At 52.9% G+C, this 24,385-nt stretch overlaps 9 protein-coding genes across 9 annotated transcripts; 4 read left to right on the top strand and 5 right to left on the bottom strand.

Moving 5' to 3' along the window:
* Positions 1–20: 20 nt before the first annotated feature.
* PC9H_003596 (uncharacterized protein) lies at positions 21–2,592 on the bottom strand (the record flags this gene model as incomplete). Its single annotated transcript, XM_036773189.1, has 11 exons — positions 21–134; positions 191–398; positions 452–638; positions 693–950; positions 1,006–1,150; positions 1,199–1,287; positions 1,345–1,524; positions 1,574–1,734; positions 1,793–1,990; positions 2,047–2,157; positions 2,216–2,592. 11 exons carry the CDS (start codon positions 2,590–2,592, stop codon positions 21–23), a joined length of 2,028 nt encoding a protein of 675 aa, XP_036634662.1.
* A 231-nt stretch (positions 2,593–2,823) lies between these two features.
* On the bottom strand, positions 2,824–4,084 carry PC9H_003595 (uncharacterized protein; the record flags this gene model as incomplete). Its single annotated transcript, XM_036773188.1, has 7 exons — positions 2,824–2,970; positions 3,023–3,201; positions 3,254–3,574; positions 3,626–3,776; positions 3,832–3,900; positions 3,955–3,983; positions 4,042–4,084. 7 exons carry the CDS (start codon positions 4,082–4,084, stop codon positions 2,824–2,826), a joined length of 939 nt encoding a protein of 312 aa, XP_036634661.1.
* Positions 4,085–4,449: 365 nt separating this feature from the next.
* On the bottom strand, positions 4,450–6,853 carry SIZ1 (SUMO ligase siz1; the record flags this gene model as incomplete). The annotated part of the gene is made up of 10 exons (XM_036773187.1): positions 4,450–5,158; positions 5,211–5,371; positions 5,424–5,491; positions 5,545–5,650; positions 5,701–5,980; positions 6,029–6,110; positions 6,164–6,232; positions 6,281–6,477; positions 6,538–6,755; positions 6,821–6,853. 10 exons carry the CDS (start codon positions 6,851–6,853, stop codon positions 4,450–4,452), a joined length of 1,923 nt encoding a protein of 640 aa, XP_036634660.1.
* A 207-nt stretch (positions 6,854–7,060) lies between these two features.
* On the top strand, positions 7,061–7,951 carry PC9H_003593 (uncharacterized protein; the record flags this gene model as incomplete). The annotated part of the gene is made up of 7 exons (XM_036773186.1): positions 7,061–7,151; positions 7,202–7,396; positions 7,452–7,596; positions 7,645–7,666; positions 7,721–7,738; positions 7,793–7,834; positions 7,889–7,951. The coding sequence occupies 7 exons, from the start codon at positions 7,061–7,063 to the stop codon at positions 7,949–7,951; spliced, it is 576 nt and encodes a 191-aa protein (XP_036634659.1).
* Positions 7,952–8,062: 111 nt separating this feature from the next.
* Positions 8,063–10,373, bottom strand: ESF1 (pre-rRNA-processing protein esf1; the record flags this gene model as incomplete). The annotated part of the gene is made up of 6 exons (XM_036773185.1): positions 8,063–8,267; positions 8,323–9,107; positions 9,161–9,218; positions 9,270–9,416; positions 9,465–10,200; positions 10,250–10,373. The coding sequence occupies 6 exons, from the start codon at positions 10,371–10,373 to the stop codon at positions 8,063–8,065; spliced, it is 2,055 nt and encodes a 684-aa protein (XP_036634658.1).
* Positions 10,374–10,771: 398 nt separating this feature from the next.
* Positions 10,772–11,597, top strand: PC9H_003591 (uncharacterized protein; the record flags this gene model as incomplete). Its single annotated transcript, XM_036773184.1, has 2 exons — positions 10,772–10,852; positions 10,908–11,597. 2 exons carry the CDS (start codon positions 10,772–10,774, stop codon positions 11,595–11,597), a joined length of 771 nt encoding a protein of 256 aa, XP_036634657.1.
* A 316-nt stretch (positions 11,598–11,913) lies between these two features.
* Positions 11,914–13,726, bottom strand: PC9H_003590 (uncharacterized protein; the record flags this gene model as incomplete). The annotated part of the gene is made up of 7 exons (XM_036773183.1): positions 11,914–12,308; positions 12,427–12,614; positions 12,677–12,798; positions 12,858–12,896; positions 12,947–13,213; positions 13,275–13,427; positions 13,484–13,726. 7 exons carry the CDS (start codon positions 13,724–13,726, stop codon positions 11,914–11,916), a joined length of 1,407 nt encoding a protein of 468 aa, XP_036634656.1.
* A 746-nt stretch (positions 13,727–14,472) lies between these two features.
* On the top strand, positions 14,473–17,744 carry PC9H_003589 (uncharacterized protein; the record flags this gene model as incomplete). Its single annotated transcript, XM_036773182.1, has 3 exons — positions 14,473–14,622; positions 14,680–16,108; positions 16,372–17,744. The coding sequence occupies 3 exons, from the start codon at positions 14,473–14,475 to the stop codon at positions 17,742–17,744; spliced, it is 2,952 nt and encodes a 983-aa protein (XP_036634655.1).
* A 5,784-nt stretch (positions 17,745–23,528) lies between these two features.
* Positions 23,529–24,101, top strand: PC9H_003588 (uncharacterized protein; the record flags this gene model as incomplete). Its single annotated transcript, XM_036773181.1, has 3 exons — positions 23,529–23,715; positions 23,772–23,891; positions 23,944–24,101. 3 exons carry the CDS (start codon positions 23,529–23,531, stop codon positions 24,099–24,101), a joined length of 465 nt encoding a protein of 154 aa, XP_036634654.1.
* Positions 24,102–24,385: the final 284 nt, after the last annotated feature.

Below are 24,385 nucleotides of genomic sequence, written 5' to 3'. Positions count from 1 at the left end.
GGAGATGTGATTTGTCGAGATTAGGCTCTATGCATGGGACCAACTTTAACCTCGTATCGCGCACGGCGTGCCTCTTCGCTGGCAACTACTTTCTGAGCCTTAACGGTAGCTTTGACCTTCTTGTCATACCGAGCCTGTGCATGCATCGATAAGACAAAGTTAATCGTTTGTAAAAACAGAATACACTGACTTGAGCTCCGTGTTTCAAGCGGGTGATGATATTGGCAGCCTCGCCCTTCGTCATATGTGCTAGACGTTCCTCCAATGTAGCGAGTTTAGGATTTGTCTTTCCATCAAGCAGCCCACTCGAAGCTGGTCGTTTCTGCCACCGTTTGGCGATTATGCTCTTCTGCGAGTCTGTGGCGAGCGCTTTCCGCCATTTAGCAGTTCGTAGGAGCCTAGAAATGGGGGCATTAGTAGCCTTACCAGTGAGTGAATGAAACGCACGCACCCTTGCACCATGGGCCCGTGGATGACTTTGGTACGAGCATATGTATCGCATGCGCGAACGGCAGCACTCAGCGTTGGTGCAGTAACGATCTTCCGAGAACGAAAGAAGGGTGATAGCTTAAAAGCTTGAGCTGTCTCTCTGTCCAATGAAGCTGGGGCAAACCACGCCTGAAAGTGCGGTTCCTTCTCTGACAAAGGATATAATGAGGCAGGAACGCGTGTCCAGCGTTCAACAAACTTACGTTCATCTTCCTTCGCTGGTTCGATCCGTATATGACCTTTGCCCAGACATTCTAAAACGTAGATGTCGTCGCCACAACCCACCCACGCGTTCGTACTGAGTGTCGCGATATGGGGAGAACCAGAGGCATTGTGTTTGAGGGAGAAGGGGTCGTCATAGTCGGTGTAGGTCACTGATCGAGGTTGAGGAATATCGTCGGCGATACCCAAGGGAACCTTCTCCGCAGCTGCCTTCTCTTCCATGCTCTCGATCGTCTCATCTATGCGACTTTCCCATTAGCGGTCCGCTACGGGTGATGTCACGGTCAGCCTCACCTTCTATGTCCACTGACGCGGGATCGAGGCCAAACAGCGTAGGGACAGCGACAACACCGGAGACACGGCTCGTCGAATCTACGAAATCTATGATCCTGCAGTCTGTTTTGCCAGTATTGGGAGATAGGCGCATCCCTCTGCCTATCTCGCCGGGCCTCAGACTAATGACACATTGTGCTTATGACCTGCTCACCATTTGGGCAAATATGTTCTGCGATCGCGTCGGTCTTGCGATCAGAACGCAGTCGATGTTCGGAATATCAGCGCCCTCGGTCAATACAGCTAATTAAAGTAGCCGCTATGAGCATCGTAAATCCGCCGTCTGTCAGGTGTACATACCACAGTTAATCAAGACGGGGAATTCACCGGCTTTGAATCCGTCAACAAGCTGCTTGCGTTCATTTGTTGGTGTCTTAGCATACACGTATCGCGCATCTATCCCATAATTGCGGAATGTCTGCGTGAGTGCTCGGACATGTTCCAAGCTCACGCAGAAGACCAAAGTAGACTTCCGCGATCCTATCAAACCATAAATTGCCCATTTACTGATGAACGAGATGGCTATTACCTGCGCGATCGATCCAGCTTTGAACGACAAGACGATTGATAGTATCCGTGTTGATGACATGTGCTAGACTGGTAGGATTGAAGTCTCCAGTTCGCGTGTTGATTGTAACGTCCTTCAAGTTCAGTTGTGCCCGTACTGTGGTAAAGCGAACGTCGCAGAGCCTAATGATAATAATATCATGAGCACAAGTTAGAACTGTTATACATGAAACATCCTGACCATTGTTCTTTGATCATCTCTAGGAAGTCTCGGTGATAAACAATCTGTTCGAAGACTGATCCCAACGCTAGCCCATCATGCCGACTGAAAGTCGCCGAGAAACCGATGATAGGAATCGTGTGCTTCAGAGACGGAGGAAGGAAGTCGAGGTCAGGACTTTCTATGTTCGCGTCGAAGCGAGATAAAAGACGGCGATACCTAAATGCAGATGCATTAGGATGATAATTCAGACACGAATATGCACTCTGACTGACGATGGGGCAGCGGCATGGTGTGCCTCGTCAATGATAATAGCCTTTAATGTATTGGGGTCAAATTTGGCGATTCTTGGGTTCTGCAGCAAAGTCTGATACGTAGCAACAGTACTTCCAACGCATTAGTGTCAGAGCATTCCGCAAAGTAGAGATTGATGTTAAGACTCACATATCTGCCAGACCAGACGCGTGGTGCTTCGTGCCCTGCTCGATTTCCACAGACCAGTTGGGAAACAGGAGACGCGCTTGATTTGCAGCCTGTTGCGCGAGCTCTATGCTGTTGACGATGACCAAGGCCTTGGTCGCGCCTGGAACATTTTCTGGCGAGGGAATTCTCGACAACAGCGACAAGAACACGGTGGTCTTGCCTGAGCCTGTCGGTAGCGATATACCAATTCGAGTGGATCCAGAGTCGAGGGCGCGTATACAAGCATCGAGACAGTGTTCTTGATACGGTCGCAGCGAGACGAACAACCTAACGTGCTGTCGCAGGCCACGCAAAGCGCGAATGCCCTTCAGTCCTGGCGAATGGAGCGACCATTGCATTGGACGAACACAAGAACAAGCTACATCTCAGCGGCCCTGCAATTCCGACAATGCTCACACGAAAGCTTAGATGACCACAGCATGTTGCATTAAAGCCTTCTATGAGGGAATAGGGTAAATTTATAACCTCTACGAAGACAACCAAGTGTAATAAAAAGTGTCTAATGCGATGCCACAGCCATAAACAATGCGATATCAAACGAACGGACGCAAGACTACAGTCCGGCACGTTTAACCAGATCCACCGGAGTAGACCTTGCCGAACATCACTTGTTGCAGCTTGTCGTACAACGAGAGCACACCAGCACCGGCAACACCACGGAGGATGTTGGCACCAGCACCCTTGAAGAGGGACTTCGTGCCTTCCTTGGCGATGATCTAGTGGCGCGAAGTTAGAAATATGAAACAAGGAATGGCGCAATACGCGTACCTGGGAGCCAGCATCGAACATGGACTTGTAGTTGACACCAGAGCCAGATGTCATCATCATACGACGACGGATGGTGTCGAGAGGGTAGGAAGCAAGACCAGCACCAATGGTGACACCCCAACCGAGAGCGAAGGAAGCCAAGAACGAACCCTCGAGAGCACCGACAAGGACAACAGGTTCTGAATAAACGGGTCAGACATTGGGAGGGAGAGATTAGCTGGAGACACGTACTGAGCGAATCGTAGACACCGAAGTAGAGACCACGGTAGACAATGATACCGACGACTGAGGGAACGAAACCACGGTAGAGACCGGCAAGACCGTCAGAGGCAAGAGTCTTCTTGTAGACGTCAACAAGACCGTTGAATTGACGGGCTCCTCCACCCTTCGCCGACTTGGCGTCGTTAGCCAACCGTGTACGGGCGTAGTCGAGTGAGTAGACGAAGAGCAGTGAAGAGGCACCAGCGGCTCCACCAGAAGCGACATTGCCAGCGAACCACCTCCAGTAACCTTCTGACTTCTTGAAGCCGAAGAGGGACTTGAAGTAGTCCTCTACATGGACGTCAGAATTGATGCAGGCCACGATAAATCACACGAGCTTACTGAAGGCGAAGTTCAGGGCCTGGGTAGGGAAGTATCGGATGACGTTGGCGGTGTTTCCTCTCCAGAGGGAGACCATACCCTCCTCCTTGTAGGTACGGCTGAAGGCATCACCGATGCCCTTGTAGGGGGTGGCAAGACGGCCTTGCTTGATCTGGGGAAGTGTGACGTGTCAGATAGCGAAGGCGCCGACGAAAAATGGGCGCTACCATCTCATCCTGGTTCTGAACAAGCAGCTTGATACGCTCGATGGGGGCAGCGCTGGTCTTTGCGACGGCCTGATAGCAGAGTCAACAAACAATCCCGCACACGCGCCTGCGGCTTCAACTTACAGCAGAAACACCACCCATGAGGAAGTCAACTGCAATAACGACGGTCAGACAAAGGCAGCGACGAGCAGCGACAACGGGAGCACGCACTAGCGAAGTCCTTGGGGGACTTGACCTTCTTAGTCTCGGCCATTTTTTTGATTTAGAGAAAGGGAGAGGGAGATGGAGGATGAGTGGTGGTTGGTGGTCAAGTTGAGAGAGCCAGAAAACTTTTTCGCGTGCTCAAAAAGGCTTTCGGGTTCTCCCGGAACAAATTATCTCCGCTGCTCCCGATCACCGTACCGGACAAGCGCCGGCTTGGATTACTCCGTGTGATTACCTTGCCTCGCCTGCCAGGGCTACAAGACGCTTGCTTCGCCTCTGAGAGCGATTAATATGTAAACATGAGTTTCTGCATTGTGCTGGTCGCAATCAGAGTACATCATCGCGGTATGGAATATAATCATTAGGTATGATACAATATCTAATGGGACGTAAATAATATAAAACATGTATGTGCTACTGCCATCGATTCTTCGACTGTCCCCCATTCGGCGCGCGCGAAAAGTCGTCAAAGTTGGCATTAAAAGGCAATTGGCTACTTCCTGCTCCTCGCGGCTGGCCCTGATATCCGGTGCCCCGGTAGGTCATTGCATAATCGATGGGTGGAAGCGTGGTTATGTTCGGAATACGGGCTGGAAGGGGGATTGGGCTTACATCGAAGGGATGGACAAGCGTTCGGGATGCCTCAACACGCCCTTTCTTCCAGATCTCCTCCGTCGGCGAGCGGGGCGTGTCCATTGTCTTCCTCTTCTGCCCAACGGTCGGAGGGGGGGACGCCTCATCCTCCGAATCCAAGGTGAGATCGATGACATCACCAGTCTGGGACGGAGGAACGGAAGAAGCCAGGGAATGCCCGGCAGACAGGGACGATCTGCTCGCGAAAGACGGCGAAAGTTCGCGTTTGACTTGGCCTTCGTCTTCGTCATCTGAGTCGAGGATGCATATCTCCTCCTGCCTGGGTATGCGCAGCATCCCGTCCGAAGGTTCAGCTTTGACAGCAGCTTGGACTTTCGGCGGCGAAGGAGCACGTGGGGGGATTGGTGCGTGCGTGCTCTTCCAACCAGCGGAGGCATATTTGTTGTCTGTCGTGTGCCACTCTCCATCTGCTTCGACCATAACATCCTCAACACTGTCGGGACATTGCTTCAAGATGTCATCAAAATAGCTGGAAACGGGGGTTAGATACCTGGCAACACAGCAGACGACATAGAACTTACCCATCCATAATCAAGTCGGCGGGATCCAGAACTTTTTCACAGACAGGACATAGCCATGTCGTGGTTTGTTCCATCATGGAGAACCAAGACGTTGCATCAAAACACTGGGGGTGCACACAATGGCTAGAGCGACAAGCGGTGTTTATACGCATAAAACTGAGCTATAGAAGGTTAGAGGGAACGGGATGATCAACCGTAAGGGAGAGGGCTCACTGGACACTTTAAAGACATCTTTAGAGGGCCGACTACGACGTCGTCGAAGTCTTGCGAAGTCGCGGCCACTTTGACGATACAGGTAAGACGGCGATTTCGTAGGGAATCGGTGATTACTTACTTTGCTGCTGAATCTCTTCGCAACTCCTGTATTTCCCCTTCTTCAACCTGTCCACCAACTGGTCAACGGAGGTAACGCCCACCATCAACGCGACAAGATAGTATTTCTAGACGCAAAGTCAGCTCCATAACAATGGTTTTCGGAATATAAGCAAACCTTGGGTTGAGCGGGAGGCGTCTGGCTGTTCACATATATCATTTCAATATTGTTTTGGAGGTTACCACCACGGACATATTTCGATATATCAGGAGGAGGAGCGGTCCCAGGTTTCTTCTTCAGCCCTTTGAGATTCGCCGTCAACAACACGCCGTTCACGCGAACTTCACATGTTTGGGGGAACTCGATAGGGCACAAGGCAGTGGTGGTGGGGGTACGGAAGGCGGCTGGTTGTGGCGTATAAAAGAGCGAAGAGGTACAGAATAAGCGTATTTGATAACTGGTTTTGGGTGAACATACATATATGCACGTTGAGATATGGGCATACCTTTGCTTTAGCTTGGCGGTTTGATCGGGGCTCAGATAGAAGCTGAGTTTCCCCGTCTTTCTATCCGTGCTGCCCGTTGATTCTGATATGGTCCGTTCGGTGGTCTAGTGGATGCAGATACCAATGGCGACGTACCTGGGCACTCGCAGACTGTGGTGACGACGTGATCTTGACTGTAGAAGGGCGATGCTTTGAATTGCAGGTCTACGGGATCGTGAGCCACGGGAGGTAGTGTCACTGGACTGTACTCACTGGAGGCTTTCGGCGCGGATGAACTAGGCGTCGACAGTTTGTGGGGTGGCGCATATGGATCGTATCGAGGAATGGTCGTGGAGGTACCCGTCAAGGAATTGTAAGGAGCTGGTCTGTTATTACTAAACTGATTGACAGACATCGACGTTTGTGGGACGGCAGCAGCAGGAGTGCTCGTGGAAGAAAATCGGCTGTAGCTAGGAGAAAGGGGATTCCAATTGAGCGAGCTGATCGAGGTATGAAAGGGCGCCACTGACTGGCCGGTGGTGCGCAGTTGCTGCAGTACGTTCTTCGCCTTCAGCCACTTGTCCTGGGTGTTCGAAGCCCTCCAAGAATCAAAAACGGACAGAATTCTGTCGATGATCTCCTGCTTTTTGCCCGTCTTCGAGAGATGCGCATGGCATTCCTCATTCAAGCCGGTGATGAGCTGCTTGAGCCTGTCGACCGTATTGTTTCGAATCCCTGAACGGATTGTCTGTGGACGGCATTGAATATGGCTCACTGTCAGCGCCTGAGCTCTCCAGGATGCAAGGCTCTCACCTCAAAGTCTGCCCATGAGTCGATGCTAGCCATAGAGACTTGTGAACGGCCCTGAGGATCCCAAGGCGACAGGAGGAATCGTGGATTCGCTTTGGTGACTGCAAACGTCCAGGACCGCTCACTGCTCGAGGCCACTGTGTTTATTGCTGTTTGACAATCCCGTCAGTCCACTACAGCCACAAGCAGCTCTCCGATCAAGATGAGATAGGCGCTCGTTGTACACCCTTGGACTTGAACTCAATGGATGCTGCTGACTACGATAAGCTGACCCCAGAGCAGAGGGAGGAACGCGACAAGGCCACCAAAGCTCGCGAGGCAGAGGAGCAAGCTGGTAAATTCCGCGATCGTCTTCACGGCATGCCGTCGACCTCACGTTCAAAGCACTTCCATATACATGGACTCAGTTGCTGGGCGAGCTGGACATCGTCGTCCCCGTGCCCAAAGGCACCCGTGCTCGGGACCTGGTCGTTACGATACAAAAGAAGAAGCTCAAGGTTGCATTAAAGGGGAAAGAGCCGATCATGGAAGGCGAGCTCTGCAAGGACATCAAGGTGGACGAAAGTACCTGGAATATTCGTATGTGTTCACTGCGTTCTGTTCGATCAGGTCCTGATAACGTAACCACTTCCAGAGGACAACGAACTTGTACTTATCCACCTTGAGAAATCGAATAAGGAACAATGGTGGGAGAACGTTCTCACCCACCACCCGAAGATCGACACGACGAAAATCGAGCCTCCGAACAGTCAACTCAGTGATTTAGACGGCGAAACTAGGTTCGTGTAAAGCGTGTCATTTATACCCTATTGCTGACGACTTTACAGGGGCATGGTCGAGAAGATGATGGTATGTTCTTACACTACCGGAGTATAGTTGTTGTTGAACGCTCTTGTCTTGCAGTTCGATAATCAACAGAAGGTCAGCATAGGTTACTCTGTTTCAATCAACTAGCTGCCTAACGCATGGATTTAGCAAATGGGTAAACCAACCTCCGATGAACTGAAGAAGATGGAGGTAAATGTGTCTTGAACTTGAACTTGAGGTTTACTGGTCTAACCGTGCTCTTAGGCCTTGAAGAAATTCCAGGCCGCTCATCCCGAGCTTGACTTCTCCAACGCTAAAATAACATGATGAATGTCTGAACCCTGCAGTTACACACTGGTTTGGAATACGCTTTGTGAATATGAGAGTCTTGTACGCTACTTACAACAATCAAATCTAGAGTACGATGCTAGGTACATATTACGACTTCGGCCGTTTATGCTTGCGATCATTTGAGGTGGCCATGCTTTTCCGCTTCACTCGATCAACGAGAGCCTGAAGACCGCCGTCCGTATCTTCAGTAGGCTTCGAAGGTTTACGCGGTATTGATATATCCTCGTGCCGATTTTTGTGACGCCGACTTCGCTCTTCGAGCAACGCGCCCATGCTCTTCGTCCTCTTGAAACTAATTACGGCGCAGTTAACAAAGTGATAAGAACAGGAGAGTTACTGATACGTACTGTGGATTGCTTGGATCAATGGCATACGTATGATCTTCATGTAGCGCGGCGAAACGCTCATCCTTGACATCGATGGCAAAATCTTCTTGAAGTTCGTTCTCTGCCTCGACTTGTTTCTTTTTGTTGAGTTTCCCCCGTTTGCCTTTCTTCGCTTTCTCAGCCTTAAGGACCGACTTCATGTTGAAGTGATGGGAGTCATCGTCTTCCGGCTGGTCGACTGCTGCGAGGAGGGCCAGTTCCTCAGCAGTCGAAATATTCCGTCCTTTTTGACTGTCTTTTTCGTCTCGCGGTCGGGCCTTCGTGTTGGCGGGCAACTCGGACTCATCATCGCTCCCGTCGTCGAAGAATTCATCCTTGGATTCTTTAGCCCCACTCTTGCTCGCAGTCCTCTCCTTCAACTCTTCCTTCCGTTTCTTCTTCTTGTCCCTGAGCTTCCTCTGGTACTTCTCCAGTGTCGTCTCGTCACCATCCTTCGCACCACTCAACCCTGCCGAAAACGTAATCTCCATGTCCACATCATCTGCACCGTCGTCCATTCCCCAGCCTTCCGGTAGTTCAGCGTCCTCTCCTCCAAGCAACAGCGACCGTAATTTATCCCGTGATGCAGACTTGGAAAACTTTTTGGACGGTTGATCTTCGGCTTCAGATTCAGAGGATGAAGAGGCAAGGTAGGCCTTGAAGTCGGATTCTTCAATTTCCTTCTGCGAGAGTTTGCGGCGAGTAACCAAATTGCGCTCAGGATCGTCTTCCTCCCATGTCAACTTGACTTTGGAATGGCGAAGAGCCTACAAAAGATATGGTGAGCACCAAGTCACTGGAAATCTCACTTAGAACGAACATCAGTTACGAAGTCGACTGCTTTATAGTTGAAGTCGATGTTCTCGGCAGCCTCATCTCTATAATTGAATGTTCAATAGTCAGTAGACAGGGAAAGGGCGCACAAGTACCTGAATTCATCGTCGAACGTCATCTCATCAGGGACAAAACTCAGGTCGAAGATGTTAGCAGAGCGTTCAAGCTCTGTGCCTTCGAGTTCGTGATATATGTGGGCCGATGCTTCAACTGTGTCGCAAGTTACAATCGCGTAATAGTATCTGTCTGACTATGGGCGACTATAGCAATAATCAGGGAGTAATACTCACCTCAGACGTTCTAGCTGATATTTTCTCAGAGCATCATCGTCGTATTCTTCACCATCCCCTAATTCGTATATCGTCTTCTCATTGATTTGTTCGGGGTCGAGCTCTCTCTTCTTCTTGAAGATCTCAGGGGGAGGACCCTCCTTCTCCTCTCGCGCCAGACGTTCTTTCCCGAACGTACTAGGATATATCCGAACGTTCAATATACGACCTTTAACGACAGAGGGGCCCTTTTTATTCCTCGTCGAGTCCGATTTCGATGTTCGCCCCGACAACGCCGAGGTTGTTGGAGATAGCACAGAGGCAAATATTTTGTATAGGTGTGATGCACGTACATGATCCCAGTCTAGGTTGACAACTGCAAGGCGTCGTGTCTGCGAACCTGGCTCTGGCTCATCCTCTGGGTGCGAGTCCTTGTAGGCAGCAGCCTGGGCATCTAATTCTGCAAACCGGCTTTCATCCAAGTCAATCTCCACCTCGGCATCATTTCCGTCTTGAGGCCCGAGTGTTATGATGCCACCAGTGTCGCTTTCATCGTCCGACGCGTCTTCGCCTTCCTTGTCGGCTTCGTCTTCATCTGAGGACTCTAGGAGGACCTCTCCGCGGGCATAGTCAGGAAACGATGTGCTCCCTTCGCCGTTATTTGTCTCGGCTTCCCCCTCCAGCTGGTAGAATCTCCGGAGATTATCTTGCTCGTGGTTTTTTGACAAAGAGCGACCATACTTGTCAACCAATTGTCCTGCGATTGCGTTAGTGCCAGAACCGAAGCTACATGATAGTATACGCACTTTTCTTTCCCTTGGTCGAAAAGATGTCCTTGAAGCGTTCGTCGACGACTACCTTTGTCGACTGTTTTTTCGGGCGACGGAAGCGGGGATCTGTCTTGAGCCTTGCGAATCGAGGATCAGACATCTCTGGCGCGCACAGTCAGGGGTTTCAGGCCAACGACGACGGGTAAAATGATTGTGATGGGGCTCTCCAGTAACTCGGGCGGGAGCGTGCACCGTCGGTGTTGTGAGCGCGGTGAGATCAGAGATGAATGTTATTTCGGTGCGGCACGTGATGGCAACCATCTGATGAACAGCGTGCCTCTCTGCGGTATATAATTCAGCACGGAATGCAGTCGCTGCCCTAAGCTCCTTTTCTCCCACCCATTCGCTGTAAGTTCTTTGACCGTCGTCGTCGTCGCGCTCGCTGACCACGATCCTCGCAGTTCGTTCGGTTCTCTCTTTTTTTGGTCGCGGGGCGCCCTCCAGTTGCATCTTTCCTCCTCATCAACTCCTTTGCAAGCCTACACACCTTCTTTCGTTATGCTCGCAGCCCACACCGTGATTCTCGCGCTAGTCGCAGCACTTGCCGGTCAAGCCATCGCAGGACCTATATCTCTTGTGGTGAGTAGCACTCGGCCTTTGCACGAATCGCTGATCCTAATTGCTGCTGAAACAGCGCCCCATTTCCGAACGATCGCCGGAACCCGTAGACACGATCGTTGCTTACGCAAAGCGCCAGATCCCCGCTGAAGTTCCTACCAAGTCCCCGGCGGGAACGATCGTGCCATACAGCAAGAGGCAAATCCCAGCAGAGGTCCCCACCAAGTCGCCGGCTGGGACGATCGTACCTTACAATAAGAGGCAGATTCCTGCAGAGGTACCAACCAAGTCACCCGCCGGGACGATCGTGCCGTACTCGAAACGCCAGATCCCCGCTGAGGTTCCTACCAAGTCGCCCGCCGGGACGATCGTGCCGTACAGCAAACGCCAAATCCCTGCTGAGGTTCCCACTAAGTCTCCGGCGGGTACGATCGTACCATACAGCAAGCGTCAAATCCCTGCCGAAGTAGCGACCAAAGCTCCCAATGGTCAGATTGTGCCATACAATAAGAGGCAAATCCCTGCTGAGGTCCCCACCAAATCTCCTGCTGGTACAATCGTGCCATATTCGAAACGCCAAATCCCCGCTGAGGTCCCCACTAAGTCGCCTGCCGGTACAATAGTCCCTTACAGCAAGAGGCAAATTCCTGCCGAAGTAGCAACCAAAGCTCCCAATGGCCAGATTGTGCCGTACAACAAGAGACAAATTCCCGCCGAAGTCCCTACTAAGTCTCCTGCTGGCACTATTGAACCGTACTCCAATTAAGGTGTGTCGAACTCGCCTTCACTTCCTCAATCCCCCGCTGATGTCTCCTCACTAGTGCCGGTCTTGAGATAGGTGATGTGCAAACCCGTGGTTTGGATGAGATCAGACTATTAGATGTGTATCGTATTGCTGTCCACTCCTTTGTAGTTGATGCTTGATGCACTGGATACCGTTGTCATTGTCACCTAGCGTAGCAATGCCATTTTCTGGGCTTCATCACGTTGCCAGAGCTTCCAAAATCAACAAGTCCCAAGCAAGATCTAAGTACATAACAATACAAAGCGAAGGCCCGGATGCCCGACCCTCAAAAGCCACATCACAATGAACGTTTGTACCACACCCAAATTGCGGCCTCTGACCCAGCACACCCAGCGCCCGCTACAACGTCACCGTCGGGGTTCATGGCGCACGCATGAAATGAACCTTCCTCCGGCGGTATTGAAAGTTGTATGCATCCGAGGTTCGCCAGCGGCTCGATGTTAAGGTGACGTTGCAGGGCATCCTGGTCTGGTGGAGCCAACTTGCCTTGGTCGGAGATCGTGGGCTTCTTGCGAGGCCTGGCGCTTGCCAGCCCTACGACCTGGATGGCATGGGACCCGGGATATGTGTACGAGATCTGGGGCTCCCCGCTGAAGCACGAGTGGATGCGGGGTATAACATTTGGTTTTAGTTGTTGTTCAAATGCATATTCGGCGATAACTTTGAGCGACGCTGTATCCAGCGTGAAATGCGAGTAATTACACGGATGAATATGGCCCACGTACAGCTGTCTTGGTATTCCTGTAATCCGGTCAGTTGTATCCTCTTTGAAGGGTGTTCCTGAGCGTACGTACAGATGCAGATCCACGGAGGACGTCCTGCCAGGAGTCAGCATGTTCGGGAGGGAAGAAACGATCCATGGCCAGCCACTCCCAGATTACGAGGGTCCCTTTGCCGGTTTTTAGGATCGTCTCCTCGCCCTCGCATGCCCGAAATACAGGTGTTGCACAGTGAGAAAGAAGGTGTTCACGACCTAGCCTAGGCATGAAATCTTTAGTATTGCCTCGGATTTTATGATTTTTTGTCAAGGTCATGACTACCATACGAGAGATCCAATGCTGGCTTGATGTACCTTGGTCGTACTGAAGAGCGGCTTGTCTTCGCGGACCAATGTTTTTGTATTCTGCGGGCGGACATACCAGATTTTGAGGGCCCGATCGGTCTGAACACGTCAATGGGCTCTGAATGTTTGCAGGTAAGCTGAGGAACGACATCACTTACTCCGCAGGTGGCTAACACTGGAAGGACAGGATGGAATGCCTGTGTAGAGATACTGTTTAGCTGTCCATTCCAAACGGGAAAACGCTTACGGCCCCGAGGACTGCGGCCCTATGTCCTCCTGATTTCCCTCCGACGAGTACAGTAATGCAGAGACCTTGACCACGTCCCTCAGGCTCAGCAGCCCGAAGCCCAAACGGCAGACCAGCACCGCTGGGGCGGGGATCTGGGGCCCAGTGAAGGTTCGTGGACGGTTCCGTAGCCAATCGAGTTAGATCGTATATCCTTGTTGTAAAATCCTTGGATGTCGTGCAGAATATATGAGGAGACGTCGGGTGGACAGCGATGAAGGTGATGGTCTGAAGTAGTGAAGTAGTGTCTCGATAAGTTGAAGAATATATTGCAAGATGATACACATACGCCGCCATGGCCTCGTAGTAAGCCTACGACTGATCCAGTCTTCGCATCTATTATCAACACTTTCCTGTCAACCGCAATGAGAAGAAAAGGCGAAAACGATGTCGGATGAAGGGCCCAAGCAATCTGGGTTGGCCATCCATCTGCGGATTGTACCTGGAATTGTTTTTTGTCATGGGTGTATTCACTTCTGAGGCATGGCGTTCTCATACCTGTGACAGTCTCAAGTCTAATGGTTGTATGGCAGGATTTTGTGAGGAGAAAATGCATGCGTGAGTTTTACTTGCGGCGGCAAACACTGGTTTGTAGCTAGAGATTGTTGCAGCCCAGTAATAAGTGTATGGTTCCTTATTATATTCTCCTCCCCATAAAGCGGCTAGATCTTGTGCCCCCCACGGAAAGAATGCTACCGCTTCAAATGGAGGGCCTGCCCCTTTCACTAGAACCACCATCATGGAGGTTCGGCGTCCGGCCTCTACGGGGCGACAGGGGAGGCAATGCTCGCAAGAGCAGCCAACAGGACGTCCAGATACGCTCAGTGTAATCTGGTTCAAAATGGGACGCAAAAGCCCCAGGACGTCGAGGACGTCGAGGAGGCCCTAGTCGCCACCATGCTACTAGCTGCCTAAAAACCCCCTCTGCGCTAAAGACTACACCTATGGCAAGGGCAACAACACCGTACCACACTACAAGGATACGAGAGAGGACTGAAAACCGGGGGGGCCACCCCGGGGGTACCAAGTACAAAAAAAAAAACAGGGGAACAGTATGGATATGACAATGAGGAAATAAAAAGGGGGCGCCGCCAGAGAGAGCCGGGAACTGGAGGCCCCTCAGCCCCACCCAGGTTTCCTCGAGACCAATAAGCCACCCACTCCACGACCCCAACGGCGGAGACTCCCCCCTCAAGCATCAGACGACGGTACAGGAGGTCAACCACACCTAGGAGGCGACGACGCCGACGAGCCAAGACTGGGACGGGGACCGAGTTGGGGGCGACGACGACGACGAAGCCCCCAACGGAAGCCTTGACCAGGGATCCGCGTGACGCAGCGCAGATCCCCCCCAGAGAAAAGGGAGGAAAAAAAAAGGACTTGAGAGAGTAATAGATGGTGACAGGTACACATCGCAGATAGCATAAAGGCCTGCGCTACGACCGAAGCCTCCCCAACCCGAACCACCAGCCACCTAGCCATCAGCAATGTCTACCCAAGCGAACACCTCCGTGCCCCCGGCCACCTCCGCCACGGAGATAGAACAGAACGGCCAAGACCCCACCCCGGCACAGGCAGCAGGAATGCAGGCCACGAAGGCCGGCAGGAAGGGGAAAGAACCGGCGGCCGGGAGGTCAGTAAGTGACATCGCCGCTGAAGAGAGAAGGAGCCGACTGTACTCACCCTACCACAAGCGGGACAAAGATGGCGATGAGGCGAACGGAGGAGACCCCTCCCAGGGGGGGAGCGAGCACAGGCGAACCCGACGAAGCCCCTCCCAAACCAGAGGCGCCCAGCTCGCCGACAGCCCACCACCCGAAATATACCTCCCCCCGGGCACCACCCCGCCACCCGCCCCAAGGCCGCGAACCATGCAGCACCACGAGGCCCAGCAACCGCTGCCCCGACTCCTGGTGCCCCTGCCCCCCCAACTGACCCAACTCCCACAAGGGAACCCGGCAGCAACCCAAACAACAGGTCAGCAAGCCCAAGACGTAGTAATGGAACCAGCCGCCGGGCCGGAGGGCAGGACAGCGACAGACCAGCCCGAAAATCCCCACCTCCGGACGACTATGGCCAACCCCCTAATGACAGTCCCCCCACGACCAGGCAAGGGCTACGCCGGAGGCCCATTCCCGAAAACGGTGATCGATAGCGGGGACCTATTCAAAAGCATCCGCCCCGAGATCCTTCAAAACCTGCTGAACGATCCACAGGACTTCCTCCTCCTCCTCCCATACGGAGCCGGGAGACGACTACACGCAGAGTTCCCTAATCTCGGCGACGACATCCTAGAATACCTCAAGGAGTTTCGGGCCCCAGACTGCGAAGGCATGACTGTAGTCAGGGCAGCAACCGACACTGTCATAAAGGGGAAGAAGCCCAGGATGTACAAGCGCGACTTCGACGCGCCCTGGGTCTTCATCTTGTCCGGATTCTCCGCCGATCTCAGAGAATTTCTGCTGGGCGTAGGGGTCTTCGACTTCACAGCGGGAGAAGCCAACCACGCGTTCACGGTCCTGGAGGTCGAAGAGAACGTGAGATCCTGGCATGTAGCCTACCTAACAGGGGACGGGGTGGCCGGGAACCAGCAGACGATGGAAGAGGGCCTCACCGCGATCAAGAAGAAGCTCAAGGACAACGTAAAGGTCCGGGCATCAGTGCTGGAGTGCTACGCCGGGAGAACCGAACCGCACCTCGCCTCCACGGACGACAAAGTCCAGGACGCCCTATCCACCCTCGCCATAACCTTCACCACAGAAGGAAGCCAGAGGTTCTGGCACCTCACCGCAAAACCGGTCACAGACGACCCCGTAAAACACGACAACTGGCTCAAGGCGCTAAGGGATGGGAAGAGCTTCGTTCTGGGGAGGATCCTCGCAGTCGACGTCTCCAGGGGCTTCGAACGCTGCGACTTCTGCAAAAACGAATCTCACCCCGAGGGAGCATGCCCCTTCCCCAAAACCCAAGGATGGAGGGGGCCGAGGCCAAGCGACGTCCGAGCAAGATGGGCGAAAGCAGACAAAAAGGAAGAGGAAGGCGGACAACACGTCCCAGAGAGAGGCCAATGGGGAGGCAGAGGACGTGGCAACAGAGACCACAATGGGGATAACAACAGAGGCGGTAGGGGGGGACACAGGCGCCAACCCAACAGGGGGAGGCCCTACTGAGAGACCCTGCCGCCAGCCCCCTCTCACACAGCTAGACGTAATTACACCTTACGATGTCCACTATATAATGAATACAACCCCCCCTCTCCGATAAACAAAATAAGGAACCAAATAACCCCAACGGGGTCAAGCCACGGCACTAAAACTAGCGACGAAAAAGCCACGAACCGAACTAGGACCACACCATGACCGCGCCTCCCCCCCTCCCCCCCGTAGCAACAGGCAAAAGAAAATGGGACGAGGACAGCACCCCAAATCCCCCACCCACAAGCCCCAACCGCAATAAGGCCCAAGCCCATGGCCACGGATTCGGAGTAATCGCGAAGACAGCACTGCGCAGCGATAAAGGAAAGGAACAGAATACGCGTCCCGCAAAGAAGAGGAGGGAACACGTCCCATGCCAACCCCCCACAGTCCGAGAGGGAGGGAAGACAACCAGGCTCTCTGTAGAGTGGGTAATAGAAAGGCGAATAGTATGGGAAGGAAACAGAAGCCGGGAGATTGTGAAGGTAGTATCAGGCTTCGCGGACCAAGTCGAAGGGACGACTAGGGAGGTAAACCCCCACTGGACCGCCGACAGGCCCACCCCACCACCGTGCGCAAGTCTGAACTGCGCCATCCCCATCACGATAGCGGCCTTCCCGAACGTAGCGCTCCCTGAAGCAACCATCCTGGGGAACGTGAGGAAAGAGGTCGCCGACGAGCTCAGGAAAAACCACAGCGAGTACCTGGCCCTGGTGCCAATTGGAGCAGGAAACAAAATATACGAGAATGCGAGGGAACTCACGTCAGCGGCCGCAGACCTCATAAACGCGATAGCAAACGACGACTCCCAGTACACAGTAGCGGCACCGGTACGCGAGGGAGAACCCCCACATGGGGCCAGATTCGCAAAACCCTTCGCAATGATCCTGCGGAGGCCGAGCGAGGAGCTCCGACGCAAACTCCTGGGTGCGAAGACACTGGCCTTCCGAACCCAGGGGAAAGGCTACGCGTTCACGGCCACCACGATATCGCCAGAAGGAAAGTCATGGGTAGTATGCAACTACAGGGGCAGCCCAGTCACGGAGGAGACCAGCAGAATGGCGGAAGCACTCAAGGCCATTGGGAACCAAGTAACGGCGACAGCCGGCCTACGAACCCTAGCAAACCGCATCCTCAAGGACGAGAACATAGGCCACACGGCAGAGGAGAGGATCCAGGTAGCGATTGCTGGCCTAAGCCTCATCTTCGTCGACAGGCTCGACGAGAACGGCCGCAGCGACCCGGTATGGCAGCTACACGGCAGACCCCTCACGTCGAACGGGAGGAGCAACAAGGAATGGCTGAGGGCTATACGCCGAATCGACTTCTTCATGGACGCCACCACGGTACTAGAACAAGACAAGAGGCCAGTCAGTTGCGTGTGGTGCAAATCGGAAATACACACGAGCCCGTTCTGCCCCATACCACAAGTCAAGGACTGGCTAGGCCCACCCGTATCCCAGGAGGCCCTCACGCCAGAGCCCAGGGACACAAGAACGTCGAGAGAGGGGAAGCGAGGGCCCAAGAAGGGTTCAAAGAGCAAGGGCAAAGGCAAGGGCAACTAGAGCTACTGCATGTAGATACATAACCCGCCGAATAATACACCTCCAGAAAACACGGAATGAACCAGAACCACCAGGAATCAAGACATCAACCAACGACTAGGTAATGGGACGGCTGAATTTACTGACGAACTCTCGGACAGGTAAGCCCGACCATGCGGCAGCCGTGCAGACCGCACAAAGCCCTGGCACCGACAGGAACGGCCGGGGGCGAGCACGGAACCCAACCACCACTCGACGAACTGCCCGGCTAGCAATCGCTGAGAAATACATCAGCTGCGAGCAACAACACAAACGGAAACCTGGCCTCAGGCCCAACGAGCGTCCAGGGAGGGGGAGGAGGTGGTTCTGCCCGCCGACCCCCCAGGGACCTGGATGCATCGAACTTGACAGGCAGATCTCGCAACCAGCCCCCTCCCACGGGAGGGACGCGAGACGACCCAAGGGCCACCCCCCCTCCCAACCAAAGGCATACGCCGGAGGCGCCACAAACGGGGAGAAAGAAAAAGAAGAACCATACCCGAGCTGGGATAACGATAGCATCTCTGAACATAAAAGGATATGGGCAGCAGAGAGATTTGGCACCGCACAAATGGACCCATGTCAACCAAATCATGAGGGACAAGAGAATCGCGATCCTGGCTGTCCAGGAAACGCACATGGACGAACAAAGAAGGGACGCGATCCAGGAGATCTTTGGAAGACGGCTGCATATCATTGCATCGGCAGATGAGGAGGCCCCCTCGCAGAGAGCGGGGGTAGCAATCGTGATAAATAAAAGCTTCATCGACGCTAGCACAGAGTCAACCAAGGTCATCGTAAGCGGACGGGCAATCCTCACCTCGATTGCATGGGGCAGTCGGAAAACTCTGACGATCCTAGCGGTATATGCACCCAACCAACAAGGGGAGAACGCGGCGTTCTGGAACAAAATAAGGGACTTCTTTGAAAGCCACCCAAGGACGAGGAAACCAGATGTCATGCTGGGTGACTTCAACATGGTAGAAGACGCAATAGACAGGAACCCGGCCCACAGAGACGGGGGACAACAAACCCAAGAGCTAGCTGAACTAAAGTCAGACCTAGGGCTGAAAGACGGATGGCGACAGACCCGCCCCAACGAGAGAGCATTTACATTCATGCAACCGGTCAGGAACGGGGGGGCAAAGTCGAGGATAGACAGGATCTACGTCACGGACCACCTGCTGGGGAGGTCAAACGACTGGCACATAAACCACCCAGGACTGGATGACACAGATCACTGGATGGTGTCGGCCAAGATCACAAACGCGGACACACCCCTCCAAGGCGAAGGACGCTGGTGCATCCCCGAGAGGGTGGTCGAAGACAAAGCGTTCAGAAAAAGAGCGAAAGAGCTAATAGAAAGCGCATGGGAGAAGCTAACCGAGCTGAAACAGACACCAAGGACAGACCAGTCCAACCCCCAGACGGTCTACGCAAACCTAAAGTCCAACATACTCGATAGCGCGAGGCGGAGAGACAAAACACTCACGCCCAAAATCATGAGGGACATCGCAACGCTAAGGAAGGACCTCCAGACAGTAGACGCGTCCCAGGAACCGTCCCAGAGGATAACAGCACGCCTGATAGCAGATAGAATCGCAGAGCTGGAAAAGAAGAAACACAACAAGATTAGGAGCCTAGGAAAAGTAAAGAACAGGCTGGAGGGAGAGACAAACTCGAGATACTGGATGCAAATCAACAAAGAATTGAAACCACGAGATGTCATATACTCACTAAAGGATCCAGATAACCCAGACAACGCGGAGACAACGACGTCCGAGAAGATGGCAGAGCTAGCCCGGAAATATCACGACGAGCTACAGATGAGCGGTAGGGAAAACAGGGATGAGCTGGCGCGAGAAGCAACCATCCACGAGGTGCTGGCAAAGATCCAAGCCAAGCCAAGCGACCAACAACGGCGAGAACTGTCGAAGGCGATCAGTCCAGAGGAGGTGATCCTGGCGATCCGACTGTCAGACAACAACTCAGCACCAGGGCTAGATGGAGTAACAAACGGACTATGGAAACGACTGATAAAAGACGGGACATACCCCGAGAACGATGGCCAGGGGAATGCCCAGACCCCGACAATAATCAAGGTCCTGACCGAGACGTTCAACGACATTGAAGAGAGAGGGCTCATACCCAACTCACGCTTCGCACAGGGATGGATGTGCCCAATATACAAAAAGAATGAGAGAAACGAAATAGCAAACTATAGGCCGGTAACACTGCTCAACACGGACTATAAAACACTGACGAAAGTACTATCAATGCGCCTAGCAGCGGCGGCAGGCACCCTCCTGCACGAAAGCCAAGCCGGCTTTGTGAAAGGCCGAAAAATAGTAGACCAAACTCACCTCATCAAGATGGTAATCAACTACGCAGAGGCGAAGGAAGAGAACGGAGTCATAGTAGCGCTTGACCAGGAGAAAGCGTATGATAAGATCGAACATGACTACCTCTGGAGGGCCCTGGAAAAATTCCAGATCCCCGACAGGTTCATAAACACAGTCAAAGGCCTGTACCACAACGCGGGGACGAAAGTGATGATAAATGGCCACCTCAGCAATACATTCCAAGTGACAAGGGGGGTCAGACAAGGCGACCCACTATCGTGCCTGCTCTTCGACCTCGCCATCGAGCCACTAAGCATAGCGCTAAGGAACTCGGAACTGAAGGGGATTGACATCCCCGGCACGCAGGAGAAGCTAAAGGCCGTGCTATTTGCAGATGACACCACAGTCTTCCTGGACGAATCGGACGAATTCAACGCCCTGACGGACATCCTAGACGAATGGTGTAGAGCCTCAGGGGCGAAGTTCAACATAAGGAAGACGCAAGTGCTCCCAATCGGGAAGAAGGAATACAGGGAACGCTTCATACAAAACAGGAAAAGCGACGTGCATATAAACCCGATCCCGGCAGGGATCAAGATAGTCAAAGAGAAGGAGCTGATCCGCATGCTGGGCGCATGGATGGGCAATGAAACAAGCGAGCTCTCGCCATGGGCCCCAGTGATAGAGAACATCGAGGCCGACCTAAGCAGATGGGAAAGGAGTAGGCCCTCGCTGGAAGGCCGCAAACTAATAACTCAGTTTGTAGTAGGGGGAAAGACCCAATACCTAACACAGGTCCAAGGGATGCCCAAAGAAGTAGAGATAGCACTGCAAAAGCTGACCCGTACCTTCGTTTGGGGAGAAAAGAAGACGCCAGTCAAAGAAGAGACGCTACACGCCCCACGAGCAGAAGGGGGAAAGGAACTACTGGACGTCAGCGCCAGGAATGAGGCAATAGAGATCATGAAACTGAAGTCGTACCTACAGCTGGACGACCGCAGGCCAACATGGGCCCGTTTCGCAGACGGTATCCTGGCGGAGAACGTCCCAAAGTCCACGGATAGAGTGCCAGAGGAAGTGAGAATGAACTGCTTCCTGCAAAACTGGAAGTCATCACAAGGAAACGGGGAGAATAGGAACCCAGACGAGCTCAAGAAGATGCTTAGGGTAGCGAAGAAATACGGAACAAGGATAGAAGCTCAGAGCGTGACAAAGGCAGTAGCTCGACAGATGCCTATTTGGTACCACATGGAAGCAACCACAACGAGAAACCCAAGAGCCAAACCCGGAGCTACAGAATGCCTAAGAACGAGCCACAACGTCAGAACAGTGGGCGAGATGGGAGACATAGCAGAAAAACAGCACGCCCAAGCGCACAGGCCAAGGCGCAACTGCAGATGCACCAACTGCAAAGTCATGAGGGATGTCATAGGCTGCAGAAACCCGCACGCATGCTACCGGAAGGCCGAAGAGTACATGAGAACGCTACCCGCCCAGTGGGAACCAACCGGAATGAACGATGGACAAGAGCCGAATGAGGCCAGCAGAGACGGATGGAGCCCGTTCAACGGGAAAAACACCACAACAACGGAAATGAAGGACATATTCCGGATCTTCACAGAAGGAGAAAAATACAGAGCGGACCCAATGGTAGACCACGGACACGGCGAGACGATCAGACTCGCGACAGATGGATCATGCAAAGACGCAAACACGACAGAAGCAAAAGCGGGCGCGGGGGTATTCGTCGAGGACGACGACGAAAGGAACAAGTCCCTACGAGTACCGAAAGAACTGACACAAACAAACCAGGTGGCAGAGATGTATGCGGTGCTAGAGGCAGCGAGATCCTTCCCGGGGAACGAAACCCTGGAGATACTGACGGACTCTAGATACGTCATAAAATCCCTAACGTCAAACCTGAAGGCGAATGAGGACAGAGGATTCATCGGGATAGCCAACAAGGAACTGATAAAATGCACCATCGCAGCACTAAGGAACAGGCAGGGCAGAACAGAATTCAAGTGGGTCAAAGGACACCAAGGAGACCGACTAAACGAAGGAGCGGACCACCTGGCAGGCCAGGGGTGCGAGGAAGGATTCCCGGAGGACGCATTCCAGGAAGTAAATCGAAACCTCTCAGGGGCAAAACTCCAAAGCCTAAACCAAGCAACGGCCTACAGAGGAATACGAGAGAGGAAGCTGAAGAAAGCCAAGCACAAACGCGAGAGAACGAGGTCAATGATATCGACGATACAAAACCATATGGAGGACTCAAATGGAACGACACCAAACGAGCCGCAGATATGGGCGACAGCCAGAAGCAAGGACTTCTCACGCCAGATCCGCTTCTTCCTATGGATGTCCATCCACGACGCGTACAAGATCGGGAAGTACTGGACGGAACTAATTGGGGGAGAGTACACAGAGAGGGGCCTCTGCCGACACTGCGATGACGCAATCGAAGACATGCCACACATACTCACCAAATGTGAATCCCCGGGCCAATCAGAAATATGGAGAATGGCTGAAGACCTGTGGACGAAGAAAGGCTACGAATGGAGACAACCGTGGATAGGAGACATCCTGGCCTGCGGATCTAGAACCATAATGGACGGCGAAGGCGTCACCCAACACGGGGACACAAGATTCTGGAGGATACTAATAGCAGAATCGGCATACCTCATATGGAAGATACGCTGCGAGAGGGTGATCCAGGACAACAATCAACCGGTCACAAGGACGGCGGTCCAGAACAAGTGGCGCAGAACGATGAACGAGAGACTAGACCTCGACAGGAAACTAACCCACAAAAGATACGGAAAGAAAGCCACAAAGACACACACTGTATTGTCAACCTGGAGGGGAGTCCTCATGAATGAAGACAAACTACCAAAGAACTGGATAGAATCGAGCGGGGTTTTAGTGGGTAGCGACGAAACAGCTGACCAAGACAACGGTTAGGTCAGGTCCACAAGAGTCCCACACTCAGTGCATAAAGCATTTCCTCGCGGTGAACACAACTAACAGGCTGATCGATAGGTCGGCACCCTAGCGGGCCAAACAGAACTGACTATACGACGGTTCCGTGAGGCAACTCAGACCATGAGTAAAACGCTCCACCAAAAAAAAAAAAAAAAAAAAAAAAAAAAAACAAATGGAGGGCCTGGTGAGGGAAGCTGTTGGTAAAGGTCAGGGCTTCGACGGGAGTGAGCATAGGGTAAAATCTACCTTGAGTTTGAAAGATAAGTTGAGATCAGGACCTTTTCTTGTTTCCGGTTCAGCCATCCATACATCCGCGTGGAGGTTCAAGGTGACTCTAACAAGTTCTAGTCGAACGAAGTGGTAAATCATAGGCGCCCAAACACAATCTCCTGGCGAGCGCTCGCCGACTGGGTGCTTTAACTTCCACTCCGACCCGACAATGTCGACAGCGACGCCAGAGCAGTCTGTCTTCGTTCCCAAGACGCCTATCAAACATGCGGCCACGATTGGTCTTCAAGCTGGCGCCGTCGGCGTCTTCGTCAGCGCCATTCAAAATGCTCTAGACAAACATTCGCGAGGTGCATCGGGATTCTTGACTAGAACGGGGGGGACCATTGGTTTCTTCGGTGAGCCCCATGACGCATCTACGACTTCATTTATTCTCATTATGCATCAAATGCAGCGGCGATGGGAGCTACATTCGCTTTCACCGAGGCTGCTGTGGCCAACCAGCGTCAGCGAGACGATCCTATCAACGGTGCGGCTGGGGCTTGTGCGGCTGGGTTCCTTGCAGGCCTACGTGGTGCGCACACCGTAATCTCTGGCGCAGGAATCCATACTGACTCTCTGGACAGCCCGTTCATTACCACTGGCAGTTGGGTCATGCGCCATAATGGGTGCTGCAATGGGTACATTCGACTACGCCGGCTCGTTGACAGGAGACCAGAGTATATCAAACGAGGAGAGAAGAAAACGCTTCTTCAAACAGCCGCCACAGACTCTTGCCGACTAGATCATATTGCCATGTACTATGTGATCAGTCTTCACCTATTCATTCACTCCCCGAGTTATCCCTTAAGTCCGCTAGTTTAAGCAACCCATACCTTCAATCGTCGAAGATTACCTCCGCGGCCGACGCAACGTTGCGAATTCATTGCATAGCGCCGGCTCTAGACGTTCTTCGAGAGCTTCAACGACAAGAATGTAGACTCGCGACGCAGCACAAGGTCGTAGCCGCGATGCACTTCGATATAAACTTCCTTTGGGACGGCGGCGGCCGAGTATATTTCGCTTGCT

Source organism: Pleurotus ostreatus (assembly GCF_014466165.1).
Source record: "Pleurotus ostreatus strain PC9 chromosome Unknown scaffold_2, whole genome shotgun sequence".
In the NCBI taxonomy this organism is placed as follows: domain Eukaryota; kingdom Fungi; phylum Basidiomycota; class Agaricomycetes; order Agaricales; family Pleurotaceae; genus Pleurotus; species Pleurotus ostreatus.
The sequence above is the reverse complement of the archived record's forward strand: the minus strand, read 5'-3'. Positions and strand labels throughout refer to the sequence as shown.